Below are 19,647 nucleotides of genomic sequence, written 5' to 3' on the forward strand. Positions count from 1 at the left end.
CTGGCCTCAGCCTTCCCAAGGTGAATTAACTTCAGGTTAAAAACTCAAACACCCACCCCCAGTTTTCATTTAGTTTTTTGCTCACAGGGTTTCAACAGGCAAAATGTTTACGTTTAAAGTCCAGTTTGCCAGAAGCCTTGCCTGCCAACACATGTAATCTTTAACATTTGGTCATTTGTCTACCTACACATTGCACTCTTGAGGGTACCCTCCCTCCCCCCAGTTTAAGAGCACCACTAGCCCTGGGAGGGTGAATTAGTAGAATTGCCACACTTAAAACTGGTACTTGCTCTTCTTCCTCTTCATTTTTCCACCTGTGTTACTACTTCTACTCCAGATTGTTTCTGGTATTTTCCTCCTTATATTAATGTTCAGCTACTTCGTCATATTATTATCCAAACTACAGAGCATGAAAAGTGAGGATTTTTTTTCAACGGGAACAGACCTCAAACTTCAGAGCTCTCAAAAGTCACAAGATTTCAATTACTAAAAGAAGAGCTTGAGCTAAATGAAGCATTCCCTTTGCAGCAGAGCTAAAATGCTCAAGTGGGCTCTGTCAATGAAGAGCAGCACCATGTTAAGGCAGTTCCACCCTACTACACAATTTAACTCAAACTTATCAGTAGACAACTATAAGAACTAAGAAACAATAAGAGATTTGCAGTTCTAGTATAAACACAAAGTAGTACCATCTGATCAACCGTAGTGTATTATTCAGATTCATACACTTACTTTCTAACAGACACAATCTACTAAGAGTCTGAAAGTTTTCACACCACTATAATTAAGAGCATGGATGTTTCTCTAATGCTTTACAGGTAGCTCAGATTGTACTTCTGGTGAAATGATCCTTGACATGGACCTGTCTCTCCCAGGCAAGCATTGGCATCTCTGTGGAAGATCAAGAGATTTACAGGTGAGTCATCCACATTCCAGACAGTTCAAGCCCTAGTATGATCAGGAGGAAACATGCTGGGGAAAGGGGGAAAAATGGGGAGGTGGTGGAAGGGCTGGCCTTCCGTGAAATCTCGGGCTTCAAGCAAACCCATTTGTAGGTGGAGAGCAACTCGTTTCTACAAACAGTATCATCATGTTTACTCACGAATTTGATCCAGTCAACTGGTTGAAGGTTGGCTATTTGTTCAAACTGATAAGGGTGCAGCAGTGTTAAGACACTGCATTTTGTTTTGCCTTTGCTTTTTCCTGAGCTTCCGCGTCTCGTTTGTAAAATACCAGTGTTGTGGAGTGTTTCAATGGGAGCCTGAAGTGCTCATCTGTTCGTAATAATCTGGTTTGATCTGTCAAAAAAATCTTGGCACGTTCCTGTCTCTAATTCCTGAGGACACTGAACCTGCTGGTTACTGCCTCTACCCCCTTCTAAAGACAATCCCTCTGAAGACAAGTCTTAGTTGCCCATCATTTGAGGCTGGGAAAACATCACTCTGGTATTACTATTTACGCTCTTTCCCAACATATCATTTCTGCAAGTGTTAGAGACAGCACACAAAGATAGAAAGGCATTAGGGCCACTCTTCATGTATGTTAACTGAAAACAAGACAAAAGCATCCACACATCATTCTCCAAATCATTTGGTCATTGCTACCCACGAGACTTTATCTATATAGTGAAGAAGTATCTAGACAGATGAATGCAAGATGGATGATTTTAAGATGCAGCTGAAGCAAACCCTTCAGGGCTAACCATCATCCAAGGAACACGACAGAGAATTCCAAGTGCTCAAGCACTCCAAGAAAGCTGATCTGAAATATTTAACTCTTTTCACATTTTTTCTGTAAAAACCTGGGGTATGATCACAAGGTGCATGATCCTAAACTGGACAGGCCACTGGTTCAAATTTAACATTCAAAGTTTTGACTAGGTGGGCTGACCACAGGAACCTGAGCGAAAGCAAATGTTTTGCGTGGCTCTGAAAAGCAGAGAATTGTGAAGATCTGGGAATAGTACTCTATGCTTAAGACGTTTAGACTACTGATGCTACATAAAAATAGGGGTTTGGAGACAGGCAGCCATGTAGCATTGTCCCAGGAAGACAAGATCTGGGGAGGATCTTACTGGGCCAACTTTTTAATTGCCTAGTTTTCACTCAACTCTTTTGAGGGAAAGGGCTTTATGCAAACAGCCTTCAAACATACAGGAGGCAAAAAAGTAACAAACTAAGCATGCGTCATTCAAAATGTATTTTGTGCCAGGGCTCTCTCTTTTTTGTTAAAGTCAATCCTATGCTTGAAGTGGAATTAATTTCCTCTTAAAAACAGTTTCATAACTGTGCAACATCTAGCCTCCTCTGCTAAAGCAACACATAGTAAGTGTAGGAAAAGCAAAAGGGTTTTATGAAACATGCTCTAAATTTAACCACAGTGCTGAAAATATCTCTCTTCAGACTGCCTTTGCATTACTCACTGCAATATCACTGTGAGACAGCTGTAAATGCCAGTTTATAAGATAAGAGGAAGAGGGCTTTGGCAAAGGATCTGCAAGAAATGGCACTCACCTGCATCTTGCTAACAATGTGGCATTTAATCTAAGGTAGCCTTTCAAACTGGTTTTACAACAGGGTGAAAACACTCCTTGTAACACCTGGCTCCAAAGGGAGTTTTCATAAAGGGTAGCATTTACCATGTCTAGTTAGTAGCAAGTCTGTACTGAAAATGGAAAAGTTTGAGGGCAGAATTAAAAGCAGATGTTTTATCTATAAAGTTGATGTTGGCCACTAAACTGTACTGTAGGCTGTTTATCATATTCTCTCCAATCTCTCAGCTATTTTCTCAATGCACAAGAAAATGCATGCACCAAAATGGAAAGAGAAGACGAACAAAGCATACCTATCACGAGCAAAGCATAAGCCAGTGAGCAACAGAAAAAACAACCAGAGCATCTTACAGCTCACAATACATGTTTATTATTAGAGATGTTTACAGAAAAGTCTGTGAATTACTGCTAGCCTAAGACTGACAATTGTGGGGGGGGACACAGGGTGTTCCGGTTTATGGCTTTGTTTTTTGAATCGTTTAAAAAGTTGCCAAACTGATGAAGTTGGGGGGCTATTTCAGTCTTCTTAAAAAAAGGTGGATTCACAGATAAAGGAGAAGGTGCCTTTACTAGTAATTTAGTAACTACGACCAAACAGGGTGTAAAACTTGGCAGGGTTTTTGCCGCAGACACATCTTGCCCCATGCTGTAGTTCACGGAGAGGCTGGAAAGGTATGCAGAGGCTTTTTGCTCCCATGGAGGGGGCGCCAGGCTCAAGATCCTGATCCCTGAAATAAAAGGATACTCATAAATACTTTGCTTTAAAACTAAAGGTGCAATAAATATATTATACATAAAATCTCAAAAGCACATTAGTCTGAAAGTTTCATAACAAAGGGAATAAATATATTGACTTATGCAGGACAGCAAGAGTGAAGGGTGAGGAGTGTGCATCAGTGTTATACCCAGAGGCATCTTACATTCCTGTTTTATATTCAAAACATTTATTTTGAGCTTGGTAGATACTCTCCAGTTCAGTTGTATGTTACCTGGCAGTCACCTTCTTGATCCAATCCTCGCACTCAATTTCTCCACAAAAAGGGATTTGTACAATCTGAAGGCAACAGGAGAAAACAGAAGACAAAAAACCCAATAGTTATAAGTCTGAAAAAGTCATCCTCGTCTCTGGAAGATTCCTAAACCTAAAGATCTCATATACACTCAAAGTGGGAAAAGTTCCAGTTGCTACAAATAAATCTTAATAGCTCTTTCTCATCAGTGAAATAGATAAAGATAAGCACAGTCATCCCTTCATAGTGCAGCATGGAAAAACTTACACACACTCAAAGCAGCATTGAAAGCAAGTCAGGGTGCTGATTTCTTTCTTTTAACCCACTATATCTTCCTTCTGTGGATAAATTCTGGTTTTCAGGAAAAGTTTGATACTTTCAAACTGCAGAACAAATGCTTCCTTCCATAGTGTGCGACAGTGCTTTGCTTTCCTAATGAAGTTTCCATTTTAACTCCATGACTAAGATTTTTCAGATTTTCTGAACAAGACAAGGACATACACATTTTAACAGAATCCCCAACAGCACATTTTTCTTGGGGGCAGGGGGAAGTGGTGTGTAGTATCCCGTTGTTTCCTTCAGTTAGCTTAACTGAAGAAAACTGAGAAAGTTGAAATGATAATTTCACACATTCTTCTCAGCACTACTCTTAGCTACTGTAGCAAGTCTTTTTTTCCATTTTGCTGTTGGTTTGGGTTTTTTTCCTCCCCATTTTTAATGGACTTCCACAATGAGAATGCTGTTTTCTACTGAAAAGTGGGATTACTGCTAAGACACCCGCTCCATACATTTGACCACTCATGTAATGTTAGCTGAGGGCAGCAAAAGTTACTAAATTCAGTCTTCACAGTCATTTTAGTTCAATCCAAACTGTGAATAAGGTTTCCTCATCCGTGGCTTTCACCAGACTTACATTCTTAGTGCAAAATTCTCAATTTGTCTCAAACTGGACCACACCTTTATTAGACTTCACTTTACAGCTTCACTTTGTGGCAACCAAAGAACGGAATGGAACTACTACCACTCTACTATATTGTTCTTGCATTAATCTTTTGTTAGTTAAATGAAACTTTGTTTAAATACCTGTGCAATTATTCTTAAGAGTTTCAGCTAAACTTAGAAGCAGCCCATGTTTTGGAAGAGCTAATAGCTTTTGCTGCAATTATGGTAAGGGGAAAACAGTGACAGGAATTAAGCAGGATTACTTTGGCTTACAAATTTCCTCTTAAAACAGTAGTCAGTGCTAACACAAGATAATTTCAAGAAACTACAGAATGCACACGCTGTGAAACATTGTGCATACAAGATACAGAGGTAGAGAATGGAACGGTCATAAAATCACATACGTCACTTTTTTCAGCTCAGATATATTGATTATAATAAACTCATATAACCAAAGTACCAAAATGGTGCAAGTATCCAATTTGGAATGTAAACATATTTGTTCACGTTTCCAAGTTTAACTATATTATAAACTAGATTATATTAGAGTTCTAAACATGATACAAATAGTTTAATACTCTTGGTCCTCTCTAGAATCTAGCTGTACATGACAGTTCATATTGGATATTGAAGAGCAAGCGTTTTACCCTCTCCATAGGCAGGAGGTATCATGTGAAACCTCTGCAGTAGGAGGAGAAGAAAGAGGATTCTATAGTTTTTCATCAAAGTTAAAGGAAAATAATTTATGTGCAACAAACACAGATCACCTTCACAAAAAACCTGGAATGAGCTTGACTCTACATTTCACTTTATTATTACATAAAAGTTTACTGCATCTTTTAAAATTTCTTTAAGAGCTTATCCTCAGTTGTTTCCTTGTCTTGGATACAATCAAGCATAGTTTCAGAGAGCTTGTTTAATTCAGAAGTGAAAGACACATGATGACACATCTTGAAATCACAGTACACAAGAGCAGCAGTATTAGTTGAACTAAAGAGCACAAATATGTGTTAAGCAGAGACTAAAGATTTTGGGGTTTTAAATCTACCATCAGAATCATCAGATGCTTTAGAAACACTTGCACCAAGGGAATACTACTCGGCAGTCAGCAGAAAAAGCTGTTTGGAAAGAGAATATTTCACACTTGTAGTTTAGCTTTGTAAAGGAAAACAAGGTGCTACTATTATAGCACCTATGCACAGAATGTCCGAGATCTCTATACCCTCAATTTCATAAGCATGCTAAATCAGTCCCTCCTCTGAAGTTCATAATTATTCATTTAAATCTTGTTATAAATTGAATTTAAGTGCAATAGAAATGCAAGAAAAGAGTGTGATGGAGGTTAAGCCTAACCAAGAATAACTTAAAACTATTTTTGAAGTTAACAAAAGTACTTTTGCATTTTCAATCAGAAATTATGAGTTTTTCAGAGTAGATCTAATTGGCACACAAATAAACCCTGATGTCTCTTTATAAAATACACAGCCTTAATGACTGATCCTGGGGATCTTACTACTTGAACACATTAATTTAAAAACATGAACAATTTCACAAGCTGAGGTTTGTGACAGAATTTCGGGGTTAAGAACTGCTGCTAGTGGATCTCTGAAAAAGCAGCAGCAGATCAACTCTCTACCAGATCTCTTGATCAATAAAGTTCAATCATCCACATTATGCAGCATTCTTACTATCAACCCAAGGAGGTTTCTGACCTGGCAGTAATTCTCAGTGAACCCAATGGCTTCTACTCCGGTCATAAAGGTAAAACTTCTTTGACGTAAATTGCATGTACTTTAAACTCTTACTTGGACCTATTATGAGATTTGACAAGTGTTTTTCACTGCTTGCACTAGAATAATGTCAGGAAGTTTATCTTCATCTGAATATTTGCATTAATGTCTCTGAAAAGCACTTTCTGATAAAAATGGAAATTACCAAACTGCAGCCAATGTAGGTCACCTCAAGATACCCTATCACTCCTGGCATAGGACTCTATTTTGAATGGTGAGAGCTTCAAACACCATAAATAGAGTATTTTAGCAAAAGAAAACAGCAACATATACCACAAATACTGGGAAAACTGGTTTTATGCAGCTCTACAGGAGAGGCTTCATCTGCCATAAAAACCACAACATACGTAAGTTTTGAAATTTCTAGCCCCTGGTTACTTGTAAGGGTTAGAAAGTGTGTGAAAGCGCTTACCAAGACAGAATGAAGTAAATTTTCTTACCTTTCCTGAATCAAGCTCTTTTTGGAAGTCCTCCATAGTATTGGCCACCACCATACGACTTTTTAGGTCCTCAGAAGCTCTAAGAAAAGGAAGGAAAAAAATTGGTCAGGGCAGATTTATGTGTGTAACCTCAGTAGCCAAACTAACCAAGTCTTCAGAGTCAGTCAAAACAAAAAGTTACAAGAGAAGCCATATATTTATTTAAATTTTCTTAATCTGGTAATGTCTTTCTACCACTTCTGCCCTCAAAGAGATGAAATTTTGATTAATTGCTGATGGAATGTTCTCCCAGTTGCTGCACATTTCACCACGTTAATTCACACTGTTGGGCATGTCAGTTCAACGCCGACCAACTGTAGATAGAAACAGATGAATACTATAGATGTAGATTTTTCTTTGTTAATTATCTTCTGTATCTCAGTATCAAAATGCTTTTTAATTAGGTAAAAATACTCTGCTTGTAAGCAACTTTGATCACCACAGAAAAAAGTAAGAAAACACCTCTACCATGGCGCTGGATCACCACCCTGTTCTTTCTCAGTGTTCCTATGAACAACAATTTGCAGACAGACAGGCAAAGGATTTTGGCATATGCAGTAAGTGCAAATAACAGTTCCAGAAGTATTTGATTGCATAATAAGAAAACAATCCTATGAAAGACACAGGGTCTTAAAATACACTTCTGAACTTCAACTACTGCAATTTCTTGGACAATTTTCTATCTTTCAAAATTCCTTACCAAAAGCATCTTTCAGGAATGAATCCTGTGCATTATCATCCCATTAATAATTGCTGGTGTGTTTGTTTATTAATACTTCACATGAATTCATGGAAGTATTTTTTAAAGTAAATTCACAACCTTTAACATTCTGTTTGATTAGCACAACAGAAAACTTCTGTCATTGTATGTGAACAACTTCCAGAGGCAGAAAAATTACACGTCACAAAACGAAGATGGACCTAACCTGTCTTTCTCTACAGAGTAACCAACAACATGAGAAATTCTTCTGACAGGTAAAGTGCATCTGTAATTAGCACAGCCATTTACTGTACCTCTCAATTTACCTGTTATAAAGGTTAACGTGGATGTCCTCCAAGATCTGTTTCAGTCTGTCTTCTGCTTCATGTTCAGAAAGAGTCAGCTTCTGTCCTGTGTCTCTTCTAACAGCTACAAACTGTTGGCTCTTCATGTCTCGTGGTCCCACTTCAACCCTGATTGGAACACCCTTCATTAAAAAAAAAAATAGTTTAAAGTTATGATGAATAAGTAATTCTCAGGAGATTTTCTTTTCTCTCTCTTTTTTAATCCTAAAGTCCAGCCCTGACAGGGAATCACTTTATACATTTACGTTTCTTTGAAATAAATCAGCACATATTCCACTGCTTTTATGCATTTCTGTCTTTCCATACACACACTCTTTATTTGTGCATTATACCTTCCTCCACTTGCTTGGAGACTGCATCTGTGCCAACATACAAGTAATACTAACACTGTTAAAGCACAACTGAAACTACACTAAGACAGTTGTCACAGATAGTGCAAGCCAGATTTTTGAAGTCTGAATGATTAAGACTTCCATAGTAATTTTAATGTTCTAGTTCTTCTAATACCTTTTAATTCTATTTTCACTGAACACTTTCAACTCTTTGAACAGCAAATAACAAAAGTTCTGCTAAATACATCCCTAACATCAACATTAATTGCACTGATTATGTGACTACGAACAGATCATTGCTTTATTTATGTAAAGCTTTTATGCTTTATAAAAACTTTTCTGATAAGAACCATGTAACTTCTCATGTCCCATACACCAGATGACAAAAAGTTTCCATTTTACTAGTCGAAGAGTCTACTGAGTCTAACATTTTTTCTACATCCTGCTAGTGTATGTACCAAGATGTACCACTCTTTAGTGGGAAATGAAGAGACTAAGTGTGAATGCATTTGAGAGTGGTTTTGTTGTTGGTTTTTGTTTTGTTTGTAAAAGGATGCCTGCTGGTCATGTAGGAAGAATTCCTAAGAGCGAGCAATAAAACTAATAGCATACATTATAAAAAAGGTACTAATGACTTGGCTGGTTTTGGGGGTAATATCAGAAATCTGCCAGGTTGAAAAGTACATAAGGCAAAACACTTTCCAGTTCATTCTTGACTTAATTACTCAGTAGTTTTTACCCTATGAAATTCCTTATCAGAACTCAATTAAATGAGTGCACTTTGCCTGCATTAGCCTGAAGATGCAGTTTATACATTATGCTGGACACATCAGTAGACTGAATAAAAAACATCAAGTTTGCCCCATGCTGCCCTCATTGATAAACCTGATTTTATTAAAATCATCTCCCAACATGGATTCATGGTATTCCAGCTCCATTTGGAAAAAAACATAAGGTTACACAAAGGGAAAATAACTTGGACACAATGCAAACTTTCAACAACTCAGGGAGCTTCTATCATCTTACACTGAAGATTAACACATGGAAATGAATTTCAAATTCAGAACATGATCCCACAACATCACTCAAATACCTTATTCAATTTCTAATTACCATTGTTTCATTCTGCTGTTTTTGTTACAAAAGCTTCATATTTAATGAAGCAGCACTGTTCCTTTCAACTACTATGTGAACAGAACACGGCAATTTTGAGACAAAAAAAATTGCTCCTTTCTTTGTTGCTGCTGTACAAGTTTATCTTCTCTGCTCCACTGTGCAAGAAGAAGGCATTGTTGTGACCCTGGAGACACTTAAGTGTTAGTACAAACTGTTAAACATGCAAGTAATTTGTACTCTTGATTTCATTTCTGGGTATATAACGTAGAGAATTAGAAGTTCAAAAATCTATAATCACACGTGAATCCCAGCAAACAGAGCAAGTCTCAGAAAACCTTTTCTTTGCTTACTAATGAAAGTGATTACTAAATATCAGGCTGCACTTCTTCATTTAGAGAAAATATTTGCCTTCAGAATACAAGGCCTCATACATATCCCTCACACACAGAAGCTTCAAAACACCTGGAAAAAAATGTACCTTAAGTTCCCAGTGGTTGAACTTCCAACCAGGTGAATAGTTGTCTCTTAAATCAGCCCGTACACGGATATTAACACCAAGCAGCCTACTGCAATATTCATTACATTTCTTCAATAAAGCCTCTTTATCCTCTTCAGAAAGGGAATTTGTGATACCACAGGGAATAATTACAACCTGCAATATAACACAAGGTGTACTTTAAGTTATTGAAATGATTAGCTGCTAATTATAAAAACTTAAACACAATATTGTGGCCTTATATCCCAGTAATTTCTTTCAAGTTGTCAGAAGTATAAGGATACATTTCCCTTTTCATCCAGATACAACTCTTTTAAATGAATGGACTGTTAAAGGGATCTTGACCACTAAAAGGACCCTAATGATTTGTGTTAACTTTATAAAGGACACTCTGTAATTGGACAGCTCCTGTCCTATGTTAAGTCTTCCAGGAGCCCGCTATGAAATCCTCATGAATTCCAAGACAGGAAAGGAAGTAAAATGGTAGTTTAAAGCATTTTTACACACCTGAACACAGGCTACTCGAGGTGGAAGCACCAATCCCATGTTATCTCCATGAATCATTATCATTACACCAATAGTTCGGGTTGTAATACCCCAGGAATTCTGGTAAGCAAACTGTTTTTCTCCTGGTTTCTTGGGATCTTCAAATACAATCTCAAACATCTTTGAGAAATTCTGCCCTAGATGATGTGATGTTGCTCCCTGAAATAGTTGGACACAGAAAATTACACTTAATGGAATGTTAAGTCTATCAAGCATCAGTTTAAGGCTTTCATCTTACTGTATTTACTGAAAAACATTATTCTTCTCATAGATACCTGGATAGCTCTTCCACTGGCAGATATAAATGCCTCCACAGTGGTCGTAAAATCACCCCCAGCAAACTTCTCCTTCTCTGTCTTCCTTCCTTTCACAACAGGTATTGCTAGGAGATCTTCGTACACTTGAGCATACAGATCAAGCACCTGCATCACCTATGGTGAACATACTCTCTTGAATTACTCAGTATTTTGTATTTGCTAAATCACGAAATATTTTTATATGCCAGAGTCTAAAACCGTAACAATTTAACACTTTCTCAAGATTGTGATTAAAAAAATAAAAGATTTCTTCAATTGCTTTAAACTTTGGCTGTTTTCTATAAATCAAATAGCAACAACTACAAACCATGATGGAAAACAAGAAGAGTCACTGCAGAAATGCCAGTCCATTGGTTATACTGACTTCTGGTTTCCACCTAAAAGTCTTAATATCTGCTAAGCAAATAAAGATATGTCATGATACTCAATGAACATCCGTCTGGGAAAAGGAAGCATTAAAATTACTGGCTGTTAATATGTGAATACATTATTTAGGTTTTTAAGGAAAATAATTTGTAAGGAAAGCATTCTTTATATATCACACTCTTCAAACTCTCCATGTTGTTTGAAGAGACTAAGGCCTTAGACATAAGCTAAATCTGAGAAAAAAAAAATAGGTTCTGGTACACTTGGCGTTTTTCATGCCAAAGAAAAGGAGACGATTTCTTCGAAGTCCTGGTAAAAAAGGTTTGTTTGTGTTGCTATGGAGCAAGGTAACTTTCTGAAAGCAAAAGCACCACTGTATTTGCTGTTTACCTCCTCTGCTGCTTCTTCGTATGTTGCAAATGCTGTGTGACCCTCTTGCCAAAGGAACTCACGAGTGCGAAGGAAGGGTTGGGGATGTTTGAACTCCCAGCGCTGGAAGGGGGGAAAACAAAAAAAGATAGAACACCATGATTAACAGTAAAGTGTCAAGTTATTGTTAAAAATAATACTTACACTTAAGTGTTAGAAAATTTTGAAAGATAAAAAGTCAACTATTTACAGATTTTACTTAATATAATCAATATACATTCATAAATTATGTTTTATTAAAGATAGTGAGAAAAACAAATCACAATCCACATTCCTACTTTTGCCATGAATATGTGCTGTGATCAGTATCATCATGCCATGTCCACATAGAATAATTGTCCTACACTTCACTTATGATACAACAGTTACTCAGAAATTCTGCACAGACATACCACAATATTACACCACTGATTAAGCTTGATAGGAAGATCCCTGTGTGACTGCACCCACTTCGCATAGGCAGGATACATGACTGTGAAAGGAAAACAGCTTTAGGTCTCTGTACAGTATAGCCAGTTTAAGCCAAACCTTTCTTTTTGCTACATACAAGCTTAACATTCTCTGCTGTGAGAACTATGCTTTTATGTTTAATTCTTTTTAAAACACTTTGGTCTTAATACATAGTATTTTCACATAAAGGAGTACTTTCACTTCATCTATGACTGTAAAACAGCTTGCTTGCTTCTGGTCAAAGTACAATCCAAAGCTTAATATCTAATGACACTATGTTTGAGTCCCTGGCTTAGGGCATGTAAATACAGCTAGGTTCACAAATAGAAATTCACTGACCTCAAGACTTCAGTCTCAGGTATGAGACTGAAGCATATATAGGTATGTTATAGCATACCTGATTCAATTAAAAATGCATCCACCCTTAGGTCTTAAAATGTATGTTTAAACTACTCAGAAGAAATTTTAGTAAGAGCTAGTTTACAGCTATAGTCCAAGTACTTGGAAAACTGAAGTGAATTATAAGATGAAGAAATTTTATAAACAATATAAAAACCCAACCAAACACGTTTATCAGTCAAAGCAAGTCAGTCTTCTGCATATTAATGGCAAAATTCCTAGAGTGTAAATTTCCTAACATAGCGTTATGACACTTGCTATAAGCAGCAGCAAAATTAGGAAGTTTTGATAAGGAGTTATAGAAAACATCCTAAAAAATAGGTTTCCACTTTTCACAAGCTTGTCTATCAGCTACACTACAGTTGCAACTGTTTTCTTTGCAGCCAAACTGCACGAAAAGGTCTACCTGTTTCACTCGTGGGCCGTACAGCAATGGGTTCAGCCAGGTCTGTTTTCCCAGATCTTGTGACCCAAGCAACCTAAAGGAAGACAAAAAAAAGAAGGGGGAAAGTGGGGGGAAGTCAAACAAAACAAGTTGACAAAACCCTTAATTTCATATTCAGCTGCAGACTAAATGGTTGGGTTCTCTTGTACTCAGATTAAAACAAAGTTTTGGAGTGTACCTCAGGAGCAAAGTCAGCAATATGAGTCTTCTCTTTCTCTAGGGCAGCCTGGGACACAAACATGGGGAAGTAACAGTTTTCCACTCCAAGTTTCTTGATCTCTGCATCGAAGAAGTTCTTGATAGCTTCCCATATAGCATAAGCCCAAGGACGAAGAACGTAACAGCCACTCACATCATAGTATTCAATCATCTCTGCTTTTGTGATCACCTTTCAAAAGACCAGATACTTAAGTTTCTATTTCATACACAAAGAACATTCAGTAATTCAAGTTTGTGGCATGCACTGCAAAAAAGTCTGTTATTTAACAGTCTTTGTGCTCAAAAAGTTACCAAAGATATGCTTTGAGCTCACTTTTGTTACGTATAATCAGAGAAAGTTAAGCTGGAACATTAAGTATAGTAATAGACCTGAATAATGGAAACACTTAACTAAAACTGAATTTCATCTATCCAAGAGACAGCAGCTAATTTCTGGAACCAACAAATTGCACTTCTGTAAGAAATCTCTTTAGCTCATGTCAGAAAAGATTCTTTTTAAGCTTTTCCTTGGGGTATTGGCAAAAATTACACTAGTGAGTGGCAACGTACATCACTGATACCTATTTACAGTCTTTCCTAAGTAGGCTAATCTAAACTAATCACTTCTACTCTGGTTGTTTTGAACCTCATGAACCAGCAAACCCATTCACTATCAACAGATACTAACTTTAGTAATACAGCATGTTGAGGGGAAATAAAACTCCTAAGCCTGTGAAATTCCTATCACTTCACTGACATTTTGTACTCTAATGAAAGAGGAATTCATACATAAATTACAAATATGGATATATATTTATATATCTATCTGCTGGGAGGGGGTAATGGTTGATGCTTTTCCTGTTTATAGCTTCCTAAATTTATTCAGCACTTCAATCCAGGCACTTTATTAACAACCATGATAGCCATGTAAGAAACAGAAAAGAGCAAGTACGTGGCTTTGTACTTAAAAAACAAGACAAACCAGAAATACAACATATAAATCCAAAGCATATCTTTATTTGAAAGACTTAAATAATTCTTTAGTTCAAACTGATGTGTGCTTACCTGAGAGAACCACTCTGCAAGATTTTCTTCTTTTTTAGCTTCTAGACCCAGCCTAGGATATTAGAAAAGAACGAGATCTGAGTTGTACAGTATTCGGCAATGAAATTTATCCTAACCCTTTTTTGGGGGGAAGGAAACGCGACACAGAAAAAGGGGTTTAGAACAGAATCTTTTCATTTTACTTCATGAGGCTAATTTTTCCCAATTTTTTTCCGACAGTTCAATACATATTGGCTAGTAGGAATTGCTAGTATTTCCTTACCTGGGCTAACACAAGTATTTAATGAAAACAGTTTTGTTTCTTCTCTATTGTTTGAACCTTTCTAATTCTCACGCTGGTTGCAAAGAACCTCATAACAATGCCTTAAAAACCCCAAGCACCTCCAGTAAGAACCTAAGATTAAGCAGACCTGTGTGTAAACTGGTTTACTTGTTATATTAAAAAATTCTTGCCTACAATTTCAGGAAACATATGCAACTTGATTTCAGCATTCATGTGAATGTCAGTCACACTGTTCAACAGAAAACTGACCCTAGCATCAAAATAAAGACAACCAGTAAAACTACAAGATTCTAAAGAAGGCTAAACTCACCAGACTCAAATGACAGTAGACAAAAGTTTTTGTATCTCTACAGAGAAGTTTTAAGGGTGAAAAATGCATTTTTCTGGCAGTTTCTATACAAAATAACCACATCTCTGTCTCTTAACATGTGATTTATGTATCTGAAACAGAAAATAAATAGTGCTGCATAATACATGCTGTGGAAAGACTTCTAAGCTTTCAGGGTTGGAGCAGGAGAGGTGATGCACACCAATCATCACTTGAGAGTTCCACCAACAGCAGCAGTGTTGTTCTGGCTTGGGCTACACACTTCTCATGTACTTACAGTAAATATTTTGAAAACTCTGGTACAATGAAATAAGCATAAGGGTTTTTTTCTCCCCTCCAGGGTTTATACTGACAAATAAAGAAGCAAGTTGTCAATGACAGTAATAGTACCCACAATATGTGCACGCTGATTGCTCTCTGCTTCCTACAGGCTAGGTAGAATCTTCCTAGCAGGACGCTGAGGTAGAACTGACACTAAATAAACTTTGGTAATTTGCTTTTGGCTTGATTCTAAACATGAAATTATTTACTTTGCAAATGTCTACGTTTTCAAGTACAATCAGAAACCTGTAAAACTCTAAATCTGAGTAGATGTAAACATTTGAGGTCCCTAGCAAATACATGAAAGATTGTATCTTTACCTGGTTTGTTTCTTAGGGCCTTGACCCTCTCCTGATCCACTTGAGGAGAACTCATTACCACTCTGTCCCTGCAAAGCTTCTTTTTTGGGGCCATCACTTTGCTTCTGTTGCTTACTCTGCTTTTCAGACTTGTTCTCTTTCTCCTTCTTCTTCTTGTCTTTGTCATCAGCACCACTAGCAGAAACTGGTTTATAGTCAACTCCTGCAATAGACTTATATTGGGCCTTCAATTGAAGAAGTTCCTTAACAGCTGCATCAATCTTTTCCTTGAAAAACAAACAAAAAAATAGAGACATTTATACAGAAACCACAGGATTAAAATGGCTGTATAAAAAAAAAAAAATTAAAAGGGATCTATGTACAGCATTTTGGACATCCACTCAGCATTGGGGGAAAAAAATCTGCCAAATCCAATATTTATATGCATTAACATTTTAAGGACCATATCTGACAGGAATAATTTTTAAAGTACATTTCAGATCTCAGAATTAAAATGCTGTTTATCTTAAATGTAATCTCTAATTAACTGAGTCTAGTGGGAGGTGTCCCTGCCCATGGTAGGGAGTTAGAACTAGATGATCTTAAGGTCCTTTCCAACCCAAACCATTCTGTGATTCCAAGATCACACTGGTTCCAAAACAGAATTTTGACTGAAGTACATATGTAACATTTTTATATTACAATGGTTTTACCTTTTCTGCTTTCTCTGCTTTCAATTTCCTAACTTCATCTCCTTGAAGAGCTACTTTGTTAAACATGGCTTTAGCTTCAGGTGTGTCTGGACCACTAGATACTGGGTTTGATGACGGAGGTAAAGCACCTTGAGCTACTGGTGGGTGTCCTGGCTTGTAGTCCTGTCCAGTCTTTTCCTTGTAGTCAGCTTTTAGAGAAAGAAGGAGTTTTACTGCTTCATCTATTTCATCCTGTATGGAAGACAAATAGCAAGATGTACAGGTGAGAATTAAAGAGAGAGCTGAAAAGAAGCACTGATTTACAGACTAAGAAAATAAAATGTCCATCTAGCAATAAACAGTCCTTTATAATTAGGGAGGATTCAAGTACTAGCTCTTCACCAAGCAACAGGAGTATGTTTGAGAGCTGCTACACTGTACCAGAATGTTCCCCTAGCATCACCAGCTAGAACCTGTTCAATAATTGCAGCAGAATCTATAAAATAAGATGTTTTAGGAAAGAGCTTTTTAGAAAATCAACCAAACAAGAAAAAGAAACTAAAAACCAAAGTCAACAACAAAACCAATTCTGCAAGGTAGAAATATAGGCAGGAAAAAACCAGCAGCACCTGATAACTTACAGGTTTCTCTTGTGTTCTTTTCCACAACTATCACTGAATTCGTCAAGTTTTAGGAAGTCTTGCTGTTGTTGCAGCACAGTGGATATTTTATCTTGTCTCAAATACAGCAAGAAAAATACATTAAAAACTGCTGCAGGATTGACATCTGCCATGCTTGTGCCTATTCATCTAGATGTGAGAAGTTTGACTTTCTACACTAGTTGAACTTAGAACTTAGATCTCAAAGAAAAGAAAGTGTACAGCACCAGAGTAGTCTAGTGTGGCTTTGTCATGCAAGTTTGATGGCTAAGCTAGGACCCGGACCTAAGGGAGTTTGATCATTACTTGGTGAAAGATTTCCCCCCAGCGGCAAAATGTGGTAAGAATTACAATTGCTTACTCTTTATTTACTATTATACCTTGGAAGCTTTCTCTGCTTTGAGCTTGCGTACCACTTCTCCTTGTTCAGCTACATTATCATAAAGTGCTTTGCCATTCACTAAACTACAGGATTCTGAGTTATTGCAGCATACAGAAGAGGGAAATGTAGTAGAAGGTATGCAAGGAGGAGCTGAAGGTGGATTTCCAGGCTTGTACTCTTGACCTGTCTTTTGTTTATATTCTGCTTTTAGATTTAGAAGAATTTTCACAGCCTCATCTATCTGTTCCTGAAGCAAGAAAGGAAAAACAGCAGTTGCAGATACAGGTAGAAGTAACAGATGCAACACAATAGGTAAGATAACGTAACCTTTACTAGAATGCACTAACACAGCTGATGTAAAAAAACTTCTAGAGCTAACTTATACTAACAAGTTGTCATTACTGAGTTCTGTGGTAAAACTTTTTAGCCAAAATACCTATGAGTTGCACAGCAAAGGACCAAATCATGCAGTATGTGGAAAGGTTGATTTTTGTGCCATGAAAGCTTCACATTTAGATGGGTTATTCCCCTCCCAGTATAACAGTTAATGACTTTGTACACTGGAGAATGGCAGCAGACACTTCAGACTCTGAATAAAGAATTGTTGCCTGGCCACTATCAAATTACTACCAAATTTATTATTGTCATTCTAGCTTTCAAGTTACAGCCCTTTTTTCAAGTTACTGCCTATATCCTGCTTCACTTATCTTGTATCACTAAAAAAAAAAAAAAAAACTTGTTTATTTCCCAGGTTCTCACTATCACAGAACTCACAAAGTCAGTCATCTCATCAGCTTAAGAGAATTTGCAAAAGCACTCCATGGAATTTGAAAGTATTGGCTTATATTTTGTTCCCCTGAGTTTCTCAAAACCTGTAATCAGGTTTTAATTTAAACTGAAAATGTCATTCCACCTAGAAGTATTCACTGCTAATACACCTTTGAAGCTTTCTCTGATTTCAGCTTGCGGACCACGTCGCCTTGTTCAGCTACTTTGTTGTATAGAGATTTGCTGTCTACTGGACATGGGGATGGGAGAGTAGAAACAGAAGACGAATGAGGAGGGACAGAGACCACAGGTGGGCTCCCAGGTTTGTACTCCTGGCCTGTCTGTTGTTTATATTCTGCCTTTAGGGATAAAAGGACTTCCACAGCAGCACCTATCTCACCCTGAAAGACAAAGGAAAGGGCAGAAAGAGGGAGGAACAAAGACTTAGAGACAGAAGACTCTGAAATGCACATTAAATAACTTTCATAAAAAAACCTGCAGTTTATGCACACTTATTCCATTTTCTTAACTATTTAGTAGAGTTGTTCAGAGTTTTCCCTTCTAGTTTCCCACTTTAACAAAGTAACTCCTCTTCAGAGATATACAATCCTAATAATCCTAAGTAGAATTATAACAATAAATCAGATTAGATCTTCCCATGTATTTAGATTTGATGGTGTTACCAAGACACTACTGTGAGCAGTGTTTAACCACCGAAGTGTGTCATTTTCCATCTTTTCTTCCTCTGCATTAGAAAGAATTAAAAGAACACAGCTACTAGTTAGCTGGTTCCCTTCTGGTTTTGGAAGTTTGTTCAGTTTGGCTTTTAAGGTCTAAATACCAACAAGTCAATCTCAAAGTCACATAATTGGACCATATTGAGTTAAATAAACAAATAAATAAAATACTGCAGGATATTTTAACCCCAAGGACCAGATTTGGATACTTAATCCACTCATGCTGTGGGACGAACAGCAGTCTAAGAAACACAGGAATTTACCTGCATCTTTATGACCATTAACCCAAAGTTTATCATTCATATCTAGCTAAAAGATAAGTATTGGAAAATACTAGTCTTGACAGAACTGAGCCCAGCTCAGATGATGACCACTCTAAAAACATGGATCCATAAATACCCAATGATCTTCACAGACAGAGGATAATGGGCTATGCAAACCCAAACAAAAGAAACATTAGTTTAATCAGCCACCTTAGGTGCTTTCTCAGCTTTCAGTTTTCGGACCACTTCTCCTTGCTCTGCTACTTTATCAAACAGAGCTTTACTGTCCACGGTACCGCAGCTCTCAAGCTTTGATGACTGTTCAGTTACAGATACTGGAGGATTTCCAGGCTTATACTCCTGTCCCGTCTTCTCTTTGTATTCTGCTTTCAAGGCCAGCAACTGTTTCACAGCTTTATCAATATCTTCCTTTGCTGCCTTCTTAGCTTTCAAGTCACGAACTATATCACCCTGTGCGGACACCCTGTTGTAAATAGCCAGGTGACCTTCAGATACAGTACAGGTTGGAGCAGAGGTATCACCAACAGGTGGAGCAGATTTTCTTTTTGCAGCTGAACTAGCCTTAAAAAAAAACCACAAAAAAAGCCAAGTATTCAGCATTATAATCTTGTACAGTAATAGCTAAACAATAATACATTTTATGGCACTTCTCTAAAGCACAAACTTACCTCTTTCTTTGCAGTTTCAGCTTTGGTCTTCTCTTTTGACCCAGATGTTGGCATTTCCTTAGTGTGTCCATCAGGGATGTAAATCAAAATGCATGGAGCATCTTTGCAGCTGTAAGGACTATAAAAGGATTGATAGAAAACACAAGAATAAAGGAAATAGAAGATATATATGAAACGTTTACCGAAACAGATGTTCTACTTTTCCTACAAGGTATTCTTACAACTGCGAG

The 19,647-nt window shown here is 37.3% G+C and overlaps 1 protein-coding gene across 1 annotated transcript in view; it reads right to left on the reverse strand.

Moving 5' to 3' along the window:
- Positions 1 to 2,898: 2,898 nt before the first annotated feature.
- Positions 2,899 to 19,647, reverse strand: part of EPRS (glutamyl-prolyl-tRNA synthetase) — a 36,763-nt gene continuing 20,014 nt past the window's right edge. Inside the window, exons 16-33 of the mRNA XM_010023409.1 lie at positions 19,418 to 19,535; positions 18,939 to 19,310; positions 17,899 to 18,129; positions 16,959 to 17,207; positions 15,941 to 16,171; positions 15,249 to 15,514; positions 13,997 to 14,048; positions 12,912 to 13,121; positions 12,695 to 12,767; positions 11,832 to 11,911; positions 11,401 to 11,502; positions 10,603 to 10,758; positions 10,289 to 10,486; positions 9,764 to 9,937; positions 7,799 to 7,959; positions 6,734 to 6,812; positions 3,541 to 3,605; positions 2,899 to 3,279 (exon numbers count right to left, since the gene is read on the reverse strand). Coding sequence (XP_010021711.1) covers positions 3,129 to 3,279; positions 3,541 to 3,605; positions 6,734 to 6,812; positions 7,799 to 7,959; positions 9,764 to 9,937; positions 10,289 to 10,486; positions 10,603 to 10,758; positions 11,401 to 11,502; positions 11,832 to 11,911; positions 12,695 to 12,767; positions 12,912 to 13,121; positions 13,997 to 14,048; positions 15,249 to 15,514; positions 15,941 to 16,171; positions 16,959 to 17,207; positions 17,899 to 18,129; positions 18,939 to 19,310; positions 19,418 to 19,535 — 2,968 coding nt within the window. The 3' untranslated portion in view covers positions 2,899 to 3,128. The remainder of the gene's footprint in view (positions 3,280 to 3,540; positions 3,606 to 6,733; positions 6,813 to 7,798; positions 7,960 to 9,763; positions 9,938 to 10,288; positions 10,487 to 10,602; positions 10,759 to 11,400; positions 11,503 to 11,831; positions 11,912 to 12,694; positions 12,768 to 12,911; positions 13,122 to 13,996; positions 14,049 to 15,248; positions 15,515 to 15,940; positions 16,172 to 16,958; positions 17,208 to 17,898; positions 18,130 to 18,938; positions 19,311 to 19,417; positions 19,536 to 19,647) is intronic.

This window comes from Nestor notabilis, unplaced genomic scaffold (genome assembly GCF_000696875.1).
Source record: "Nestor notabilis isolate BGI_N333 unplaced genomic scaffold, ASM69687v1 scaffold28991, whole genome shotgun sequence".
Taxonomy (NCBI): domain Eukaryota; kingdom Metazoa; phylum Chordata; class Aves; order Psittaciformes; family Psittacidae; genus Nestor; species Nestor notabilis.